This window comes from Phalacrocorax carbo, chromosome 5, assembly GCF_963921805.1.
Source record: "Phalacrocorax carbo chromosome 5, bPhaCar2.1, whole genome shotgun sequence".
Classification (NCBI taxonomy): domain Eukaryota; kingdom Metazoa; phylum Chordata; class Aves; order Suliformes; family Phalacrocoracidae; genus Phalacrocorax; species Phalacrocorax carbo.
The window spans coordinates 71,031,238-71,042,323 of record NC_087517.1 but is presented as its reverse complement, the minus strand read 5'-3'; the positions used below and the strand labels follow the sequence as shown (position 1 = coordinate 71,042,323).

The 11,086-nt window shown below is 48.1% G+C and overlaps 1 protein-coding gene across 2 annotated transcripts in view; it reads left to right on the top strand.

Annotated features, from left to right (window-relative positions):
• Positions 1–210: 210 nt before the first annotated feature.
• The window catches only part of PLCB2 (phospholipase C beta 2), a 47,880-nt gene continuing 37,004 nt past the window's right edge, over positions 211–11,086 (top strand). Inside the window, exons 1-3 of one of the 2 annotated variants that reach the window (XR_010373181.1) lie at positions 211–694; positions 4,662–4,739; positions 7,123–7,191. Coding sequence is in view for 1 of the 2 variants with exons in the window: in XM_064453097.1 (XP_064309167.1) it covers positions 611–694; positions 4,662–4,739; positions 7,123–7,191 (231 nt within the window). In the remaining variant the exon portion in view is untranslated. The remainder of the gene's footprint in view (positions 695–4,661; positions 4,740–7,122; positions 7,192–11,086) is intronic. The other variant, XM_064453097.1, reaches the window with a different exon arrangement.

Here is an 11,086-nt window from a genome sequence, read left to right as displayed (position 1 = left end):
AAAAAAGTTAAAGACTAGACGGTGCAGTGAGCAGCCCCAGGAGTGGAATCTGTACAGAGCAGAGAATAGGTTCGTTTTATGTGATATTTGGCCCATCGCATAAAGGGGGCAGTCTGCTTGTAGCCAGAGCCCGAGCTGTTCTGTAACCACATCTGCTGAAACAGTTTGAGTGTCGGCTGGCAATGCCTGCACTTTGTCAAAGAGAAATTTAAGGAAGTTCAGTTGCGGAAGTGCTACGAACTGTGCGGCTCACAAGTACAACTCCGAGGAGCGGGTCCCTCCTGGAGGGACGGCGTGCGTGCATGACTGCCCACGCGGGCATCTCAACCCATCGCAAGCTTTTCTCTAGGTGACCTTGGGCTGAGCTCCGCGTGCTCGCTTGGAGAGCTGTTGATTTACAATGCAGATTCCCCGGTCCTTGCCTGCCTGTCCCTGCCCCTCCTAAATTTGGCTGGGATATAAGAGGCTGTTTGCTCTCTGATGCCAACAGCAGCAATGGCAGAGAGCCCTGCCATGTGAGAGGCAGAGATAGAGGAGAGGGGGCCAAGGAGGAGCAAACTGTGCAGCTGCTGTTGCTTCTGGTAGCTGAGGAGCACATCCGTGGGACAGAATGTCAATGCTTACCCCTGTCCTGCAGCCTCCGGAGGTGAAGGAGTATCTGTCCAAGGGTGAGCGCTTCATCAAATGGGATGATGTGAGTACTGGGGTTTTTGCTTTGTTAGATTGCATGCGTGGTGCCAGGGCAGACGCCGTGTTTTGGGCAGGGCTTGTGGGGAGGCTGGGGGCATGTATTCTGCAGGGGGATGGGATGCTGTGTGCCATACCAGAGAGCAGCAATGGCTGGATAGGGAGCGTGAACTGGGAGGAGCAGGGGAGCTGAGGGCTAAGAACAAAGGGGTGTTCGGGGTTGGTGATGTGGCTTCTGCGCTTCATGCTACGGTGGAGGCTGGAGGTAAATGGAGTGTGCCACTGGGTCTGTGTGTGCAGCCTCTCTGGTGCAGGGCCTGTCTCTGAACCAGTCCTCCAGAAGGCAGTCCCTGCTGGGAGCCTCCGTGGGGCCAGAGGCACATGCTGCATTTGGACATGTGCGGAGGAGTGTGAGGGGTAGGATTTACTCCAGAGCCGAGCAGACTCTCCATGCTTTGAAGATAGAGAGGAAATCAGGCTCCAAGTTGCTTCCTCTTATGGCCCTGTGGCTGGAGCGGGTCAGAGTGAGCCATGCCCTTCCACGCCTGCCTGGCTTGTGGGTCTGGGAGCTACCAAGCTACCTGCTTTAGCAGGGCTGGAGCCTCGGAGGGTGCTGCAAAAACCTGCTTCTCCCTCCAACTCTGTGTCCTCTTGTATCTTCAGAACACCTGGTTGGCAGTCTCTGCCTTCCATTGTGAGGGGTAGAAAGTGTGGAACAGCAGAAGAGAAGTTAATTTGAGTGTGATAGTCCCTCTCCTCACTTTCTAAGAAGGCAAAAGCATATTTCCCCTAATACCCCCATACCTGAGCAATGGGACAGCAGCTGCCTGTCCATTCTATCTGGAGCATGAATTGTCTGCCGTTGAGCATGAATGTTGATAAAACAGGGAGCAGGCCAGGTTATGGTTATTCACCACAATCTGGGGGAAACACTTGATGTGGTATCGCAAAGGAGACACATCAGAAGGAGCCTCCAGCAGCAATGCGGGAGGGACTAGTGCTTATTTTTGTGGGTGTAAAGCTGTAACAGGGTTTTAAGTCCCAAGGCAGTGTGGGTGGGGGAGGTAGATCACTTGTGTGCAGCATAAGCAGGAGTGGTCCAGCAGCACTGGGAAATGAGAAGGCAGTGTAATATAGAGCTGACAGAAAGGATGGATGCTGAGGAATGCAGGTTGGAACATCACTGGGCAGTTATTTCACGAGCCGGACATAAACAGGAGGATGACACCAGGGTATGGTGGAAAGCACAGCCTTCCCTTTCTTTCCAGCAGGGCCACTGCCTGCAGAATGCTTTTGTGGCTTCTCTGAATTTGAACAGGTATTTGGTTTCTGAGAATAACAGTAGCCAAGCTTGTCTAAAACTGCTGCTGACTTTCTATGCTCAGTCCTTGGGGAAGGCTTTCCCAAAGGGTTGAGGCTGTTAAGTACTTCACTGGGAATTCCTGAGGTAGCTTGGCTCCCTTGAAGCCCAAGGTGAGTCAAGTTGGGCTTCCAAGGCCCACCAAGTGTTTGTTTGCTGCTGCGACCGTAGAAGTTAGGGAGCTCAAGTCCTGTGTGGATTTTTGCTTAAGGTTTACAGATTTGTAACTGTTCCAGAAAGGTTACCTCTAACTACTGAGTAGTTTAGACTTGACCTCCAACAGTCCTGAAAGCCCCCTCCACAAGTGGGCTGTTCTGGTCACGTTGTTCCATCTCACCATGCTTTCCCACTCCACGGTTAGAGCAGGCTGCAAAGGATGATGGCAAGAGCTCCAGGCTGCAGGATTGCTAGTGGAGGGTCAGCGTAAAAGCAGCTCTTCAGAGGTCATGTGCCTGCATTATTTTGTCCCACTCCGAATTGACCTGGCCATGCTGTTGGTAACAGTTTTGAACTCCTTCCACGGTGTCTGACGCAAAGGAATGAAGGTAGATCAGACTGGCTCCTTACACCACTGTACAGTTTGGGACTGGCCTGGAGCCTTCACTGTATCCAACGGTTTCCTGAGTAAAGCAAAACCACCCTTTTCCTATAGTGCCTACACCTTGCCCAGCCTCGTGTTTTCTCTAGAGGAAAGCGCAGTAGGATCTCTGACAGGCAGGATGGTTCTGGCCTGTCCCATTCAGTTACAGCATCTTGGGGTAAGGAGCAACTCTGCTGTGCTTCGTTTAGTGTCCAGCAAGCTGGGGCTGCCAGCCAGACTGAGGAGGTTAAGTCCTGCTATGCAGATGATAGTTTATTTCAAGAACTGGCTTGGGAACCCTTTCAAAACCTCAGGTAGGGCACAGCGTAGTAGCTGACCTCTTAGGCCGAGCATATGTGTGTGGATTTGGCTCTAGGCTGACTTTTAGCCTTCTAAGTACAAGCAAAAATATTTTCTATCCTTGAAAGATTGCTATTGTGGAATTTCACCAGACAACGCTTGCTTTCTGCCCTGGAGTTGAACTCCACAGCGTGAGCAGCACCAGTTTGGCTGCCAGGCTGTCTTCTGTGGAATTCACTATCTCCTTTGCAAGGAACCACCCCTTAGGAAAGTCTACCTGCGTGCCGTGGCCGTCCCTGTCCCTGATCAGGAGGCCAGCTGTCAGCAGTCCCTGTTGCAGCCTCAGTTAGCTTTCAAGAAAGCTGCTTCATAGGAGATAAAGTTAATCTAGAAACATGACCCAGTACTCAGTAGTAGTACTGCAGTGCCTGTTCTGCCCTTCATGGCTTGTGGCCATGTGTCCAGGGAGCTAACCAAGAGCTCTGGGAACACAGGCACGATGCTGTGCGGAGCAGCATTGTCCCTAGTACAGTGTGAGAAAGGCAGCGGTGAGTCAAAGGAGGACATATGATGTGCTGTGGCATGGGCAGTTTACTGTGATGAAGAATACTGAATCTGGAAGTGGAGGCCCCTGGAAATAGAGAAACTCTCTGGAGTGAAGTGAGTTCAATAACAGGGTGAAGAGCTCAAGGCCAAGTGATAAATACAAGTTCCAAATTCCATTACTGGTTTCATCTCAGTAGCTGGGTATTTCAGCTTCCTGAATTGAATTTGAGCCTTCCTAGAAATGGCTGATAGGTCTTATGATGCTATCTTCTGTGACACCAGAGGTCAGATGCAGTCAGGAGTCACTAGACAGAATGAGCAAGTGGGCTGGGGCCCAAGCAGAGGCACCAAGCATGTTTCATCTCTGTCTCCAAAGAGCTCTTAGCACAGGCTCGCATGTGGGATGGGAATGGATGTTGTCTCGAATACATCTCTGAAGTTGCCCTTAACTGAAAATGCAGAAGCAGTGTAATTATTCAGAGGCAAAGTACACAGTCTCACAGCAGCCTGTCTCTCCTTTGTGGTATGTGCTTTGGTGGGGATCTGGAGAACCCCCATGTTGTGGGGGGCTCAGGATCAGCCCCAAATAGTTTCATCTAATTTTGTGCCTGTAGTGTGGGTGTTTAAATAACTGCTGCTTCTTATGGTGTGTAGAACTAGTCCATGGAGTTTAGGAATTGCCACCTAGAGCAGACTCATCTGCTGTATTACATGGGCTTCTCAAAACCCTGCTGATGAGGCCTTCTTCTCTATAAGAGAGCCCAGATAACTATCATGAGCACCTGAATGGTAGATGCCATGGATGAATGCTATCTCTGCTTGGCCTGGGCTCATAGAACGAAGTAGGTGTCTTGGAGGGAAGGCAGTTCAAGTGAAACAATTAATTGCATCTACAGGACTTTCTTCTCTTACTTCCTTGTACAGAAACTCCAAGCGAGTTGCTCTAACTAAATGCCTAGCATTAGGCAAGACCCAGGCTTCAGCAGAGAGCAGCTTCTGTAGCCTCACACTGTTACTCTGGAGATGTACTAAAATCATCTGGTTCATTTCCATAACTCAGAGGATGATTCACCCGGCTGGGTCTATATTTGATCTGGGAACGTTGCGTCCCATGATGGGTTCTCCAAGTCACACAAGGTGCTAACCTCCTTTCTTCTGGTTTTTTTTTTGGTTTTTTTTTTTTTTCAGGAAACAGCAAGTGCTTCTCCTGTGATTCTTCGGGTGGATCCAAAGGGCTTTTACTTATACTGGACCTATCAGAATAAGGTAAGGGCTAAGGCTTCACAGCTTGGTCTCCTAATAGCCAGTTCAAGTTTGTGCGAGATTAAAACACCAGAGGTGCTCGAGTTCTGCCCTCAGGAGCAAACTACCACACTCGTCGTGCTTAGCAGGAAACCCCCAGCAAAGGACCTGGGAGTCTTGTGCTTATTCAATGGCAGATTTGTCTTCAGAGTTCCAGTAAAGAGCAGGGAATTATGCTGCGAACATGCCAGAGATGAGCATGGCCTTTTTGTGCTTGTCATGCTGGCATCTAATACCCACAAAGTTCTTAAGACATGCTTCAAAGGACTTCACAGAGAACAGCAGCATTGATATCTCTGCTACCCTGCATGCTGAAGGATTCTCCCAACCATTGCAGTGGTGCAACTGGAAAGAAAATGGCTGGATGTATGCACTTAAACGTGTGGAGCTCTAGCTAACATCTACCTTATGTGTAGCCTGTGTTGTAACTAACGGACTTGTTGGTGTTTTAGAGACTTAAAGGAAAAAAAAAGTAGTGACTGTAGTGATGTAGAGACTATATCAGGTCTGGGGAGAGTTGTGCTCCTTTCAGGCCAGGGTGGTGTGTGTGCTGCCGAAGGTAAACCACAGGATGCTGGCTGCTGGAGGAGAGAGGCACAATAAACTTGGGAAAGATAATTCAGTTACTTGCTGATGAGTAGCAATGAGGGGTGGAGACATCTGGCTGACTGGAGGTGGAAGGCTGGGCTTACTTCTGCTTTCCAGAGCAGAGCTGTGGTTCAGCTCTACTTCCTCCTCGTGACCTACATGCTGAAGAGGCATGGTAGATAAAGAGACAGAGACAGTAGTCCGGCACAGCACCCTGGCCAGGAGACCTGATGTGTTTTGGTGAGCTCTGCCTTCTCGGACAATTGTGCTCCAGTGCCAGTGGGGGCAAGGCGCTGCCGCACGGCCGTATCCTCCGAGAGCACAGTGTTGTGAGGCTGGGGACTGTCACGTCCCGCTAGAAGATGTGCTCTCCTTTCAGCCGTCTCTGTCACTCTCATCCCCCTTTCAAGGTCCGCTTGTCGTGGTAGAATTTTTGCTGTAAGGGTTTCAGCCAGACAGCAGGAAGGAGTGGTAGCACAGGCGGAGGTGCACAACATGGGGCAAGGGGAGCTGTTGGCACCCATCAAAAGTGAGATATTTCACTGGGGTAGTGGTACGAGGGATTTAATTACCTAGGGAAGGGGCTGGGGTAAGGAAGCATAGCTAATGTGAGGAAATCCAGACTGGGGAGAGGGTCTCATGTTCTGGAAAATACCATTGATGTGCACCTAAAATAAACTGTAAACAAATTTGAGAGCTGCAGAGGAGCAACAGCTCTTTTTTACATCCTTGGAGAAGCACTTGTCTGGCATCTTTCCTTTTCTCTGAGGGAATCTGCAGACAGTGCGAGGCTAACAAGAAGGGTGGTGGGCACATGCTGGCTGTCAGAGAGCTGGGGCAGGCTTGTGAAGGTCACGTGCAGGCTGGCATGAGCACAGTGACCAGGGACAAGAGATGGGCTGATACAGAGCATGGTGCAGTATGGTCAATAGTTTGTCTCTTGAATTTGTGTGGCTTTTTAATCTTTGGCTAACTTTTAAGGTCTGCTTGTCGTGAACAGCAGGGAAGAAAAACTGCACTACTTTTGCACTAGGGATTCAGAAAGGAGTGGGGTTAGGAGCAAAATTTCCGTCCTACTTGATAATAAAATGGGGATACAGCCAGAAGACATGGTATCCGCATTGTTCCTTATTGTGATCTTGGAAAATCATATTATCTGCTGCAACAAGCATAATTTGTTCTCCAGATCCATGGTGAGCAGACAGATTAGTAACAGAGGAAGGAAACTCAGGTTGGATATTAAAAGAACAAACTAAACATGACAGCTAGCCAGTAGTGAGGACGTGGGGTGGGCTGCCTGGGGAAGGTTGTGGAATGTCCTCCCTGGGAATTGCTTCAGAACAGATTAGGTGAAGGTCTGCTGGGAGTGACCTGGGAAGAGGTGGGCCTGCCTGCCTTCCAGCTCAGCTGCTCTGTGTTGACTGTGTGGAGGCAAAAGACAGGCTGAGAACGTATTAACACATGGACTGCAACTGGGAGTGAGTTTTCCCATATAAACCTGTATATGTATCATATGCTCTCTCTCCCAGTAATCCACACTGGTCTCCAGCCTTACCCTGAACAGGACGTACTGCCTCGGCACCAGCCAGCCTGGTGTGTCGGCAGCCGAGGTTTCCCTGCCCGTGTTGTTCCTGGTGGGAGGGCTCCTCCCCAGTGAAGGGCGCTGCTGAGACCACCTTCGCAGCTTCTGGGGGCTCTGTAAGGGATTTCTTTCCTTCTTTGCCTTTCCCTCATCCTCCGTGTCCTTATTCTGTTGTAGGAAATGGAAATTTTGGATATAACCAGCATCCGAGATACCCGAGTAGGGCGGTTTGCCAAAATCCCCAAGGTGAGTGCAAGCTTCACTTCTGCCGGTTGTTTATATGGGAAAGGCAAAGCTGCCTCTGGCGTTGGCGTAAGGTGAGGCGGTTACCCCGGCTTCTGTTACAGGAAGGTGGAGAGGGCCTTGTCTCCTTACAGCACAACTATGTAAATATAAAAAAGCTGTCTTTACTCTTGTCCCTGAACTCCCCAGGGGTCCTCTGTGCACCCAAAAGAAAGGCACATCCAGACTACGGTATATGGGCTTGTTGGAAAGAATGTGCCAGAAAACTGGGAAAACAACAATTCCCCCTCCAAGTGCCTTCCAGAAGAGCCATTTTCTGTTGGGCACCATGGCTGTGTTCCCCATCCCCCCCAGGCGTCTGGGTGCCTTTAATCTTGGCCTGGGCTTTGCGTTCGCTGAGCGACACTGGAAGTCCTGCAGGAGACTGGTGATGCTTCTCCACTGAGTCACCAGAGCAGCTCTCTTGTGCAGAGATGCCCAGGCTGGGTCAAGGCAGCCACAAACCTGCAGTTAGAGTGAGGCTCCAACGCAGTGTGTGGTGGGGTGTTTTTTCCCTTTAAAGGGAAGAAATCGTAGTTTCAGGAAAACTAGCATTGGGGGGGGTTAAATAATTAAATTGTCTGCTTGCTGGGTGGCAGACTAAGGGAAGCACATGATTATGGCTTTGTTCTTGGTTTCAGTTATAACTTAAGCTTCCTGCAGCAAAGTTATCCTTGTTAGGACTTTTTTCTGGGTCTGTTTTTTGTTTGTTTTTAACTTTTCCATGTATGGAAAAGGCAAGTAGAAAATTGAAGTAAAGCTAGAATGTGAAAGGGAAACAAAGGAGAAAAGATAATGGCTCCATATGGTAACGTAGGTGATTCTCAGTCTAATGCAAAAGGGGAAGATTTTGCAATATATGAGACTCGAGCAGCCTCTTTGCGTAAGTAGAACTGCTGTTTTCTTAATACTGCTCTGAAAGCGTCTGTTCAGAGCTCCCTGAGACTGATCTTTCTCAAAAGACCGTAATGAGGTGGGTGCTAAAAGCACAACAGAGCTCCAGAACAGAGCCCATCTTATGCAATTCTTAATCATAAGTCCTTCTGAGAAACGGCATTTTTTCTTGGAAATTCATTAGAATGAAACATATTTGAGTTTTCAATAAGCCTAAAACTTTGCCTGCAACTTGTTTTGTGGGAATAATGTTTGGAAAAAAAGCTCTCAGAGGTTTGGGGTTTTTGGGGGTTGTGTTTTTTCTTTCATTTGAGAGAATAAAATATTGGTGGCGGTAGGTGCTACACTCCAGCAGAACACAGTAAGGAAAAGGCCAACTTAAAGGAGAGGCATGTGATACTATTTTCTATGGTGTTAAACTTTCAGGAATAACCTGTTAATTCAGCTTTGATATAGATTATAAATTGATGGTGTAAGTACTGAGGCTATGGGTGGGTGTCCTTCTGGTGGCAGCAGCCAGGCTGGAGAAAAATGTCCTAGATTTTAGCAATTAGTTAAGGAAGACTAATTGGATACTACCAGGAGAGACGTGCTGGCACAAGTGCGGCCTCAGAGTTGCCTCTAAACAGAAGGAATTTCTACTCTAAAGGCATCTTTCTGTAATGAGCCCCTACTAACAAACAAGGAATTTCCCTGGAAACAAGACCAACCCCAGTTTTTGAGTAATTCGCAGTACAGTTTTGGGATGACTGCATTCCATATCCAGAGAAAAACTAAAATGACCTTTTAAGAGAGATTTCTAATAAAAGCATGAAGAAGTTTGTGAAAAGAATGAGGAAATTCATGAGCAGTACCAGGGTGGCAAAAAGCAAAAGAGGAGGGGGAGGCACGGGCTGTGTTCCATCATTAGCTCTAAATCTTTCAATAAAATTGCAAAGTGGCCCCTGTGATTCACATCATAAGCAAAGGCTGATAACAGAATAAGAAAGGACATCTTTGCATGGAAAAATTACGGCTGGAGAATAAGAAGGTGGTCTCTGAAGAGGGGAGAGAACCAGCAGGCTCCCAGAAAGATCAGTGCTTGGGCCTGTGACGCGCTGCATGTTCATATGTGATCTGCGCAAGAGGTGTACAGAGACAAGGCAAAGTTTGCCGACGGTCCAGCGTTATTCGAGGTAATAAAATGAGGGCTGATTTTGTAGAAAGACCTTGAATTGCTGACTGGATGATCTAATAAGTGATAAAATCTAGTACAGATAAAAATCAGGTAATGCACACAGGAAACCCCCCCCGCCCCGATCCTAACCTTCTGTAGTGACAGGCTCTGAATTGACTGTTGATACTCAGAAACAAGATCTGGGGGTACAGAAAATCCTTAATACCAACTCGGTGCTCAGTAGCATTTGTTCAAATAAGCTGTGCATTAGGAATTATAAGGAAAGAATTAGGAAGTCATGCTGCTGTGTACACCCTGAATGCACCCATGTTTCTGCATTTCTAGCGTCCTCATCTCAGAGGCGGCAACTGGGAAAGGTAGAGAAGAGCAGCAAGATTAATAAGAGTGAAATGGCTACTGTAGGAAGCGCATCTGAGCAGGCAGGGGCTGTAGTCTGGCAAAAAAGATGAAGGAGCCCTGGAGGGGTGTTGTGGAGTGGTATAAAATCAGGAGTTGAACGGAGAAGGTGAGCACAAAGCAGTTACACAGGGTTTCTTCCAGGGGAATTTTCCAAAGGCAGGTTTGGCTCAAGCAGAAGGAGGTGCTGCTGTTTCACGCTTCGCGTTGCTGCGCTGTGGGATGCTGTACAATCGTGAAAACGTACGCGAGTTTAAAAAGTCAGGACAAGGAGGAAATGCCCTTTGAGGGTTATTAAAGGCAAGATAATGCCTCTGGTTTAGGAAGTTGCTGAATCATAAATTGCTGGGAGCTGCAGAAATGTCAGGGAAGTATCATCGCGTTTGCCGTGTTATACTTTCCTCCAGCCATCTGGATGGCTCTGGTGTGACCTGCTGTTGCATTCTAGCCACTGTAATAGGCCAGAGACTGTATTTTAGAGTCCTGGGAGTTGGCTACAGCTCATTATTATTTTTCTTTTACAAAGGAACAAAGGTCAAGCACCAAATGGTTTATTAAGTATTCTCAACAGGCAGAAGTGATGCGCTTGACGACAACCTCTGCTGTGAAATTCCCAAGCGCTTTTTGAATTCTGCATTTGAGACCCACTTAAAATAAGCCCCCTTTTTATTTCAGGGAATTTTCTGTCATTTCTATGACAACTTGTAGTAAAATGCACTAGGCTGGCTCCTTATCCGCCTTTCCCTTACGGGATAATGGGAGGTCTTGTGTGGGCACTGAAATGGCCATTGAACCAAAATGGTGGGAGAGGTGTGCCGTCCGGTCCTGGAGAGTTCTTATATACACACGGCTGTATTATCCACGATGCTTCTGCAGGGCTTGCCCAAGGCCCTTGGTTCATACTCAGCTGGCTTTCCTGAGAACAGACTTTGCTCAAAGGAATGCAGAAAGCAGTGAAAATTTCATAATGTGAATCACCAAGCCCTCCGTGCAGGGCAGCTGTGTCTGGGGCATCGTTACAAAAAGGTATAAATATAAAAATCTGGTGTGACAAAGCAAATGAAGATCTGTTAGAGGTGAAAGGCGTAAGAATGAAACGGGGTGCTGTCTCCTGTTACAAAATAATGGCTTGGAGTGGTTGTGGGATATAACTGTTGAAATGAATACCAATGGCTACTTGTTTCATTGGCTAAAAGTGGAGGAAAAGGGGCTAATGGATGGTATTTAAGACAAGGAGAACAAGATCACAGCTGTTGGAAGAGCTTTAGATAGCACAGATATATCAAGCATCCTTTTCTCCTCCTTTCCCCTCCCTTGCAAGTGTCGCCGTGGTAGATCCACAGCCTCTGAGAGGCAAAGCTTGTGATCTGGTCCCCTACTGAATTGTGGCTG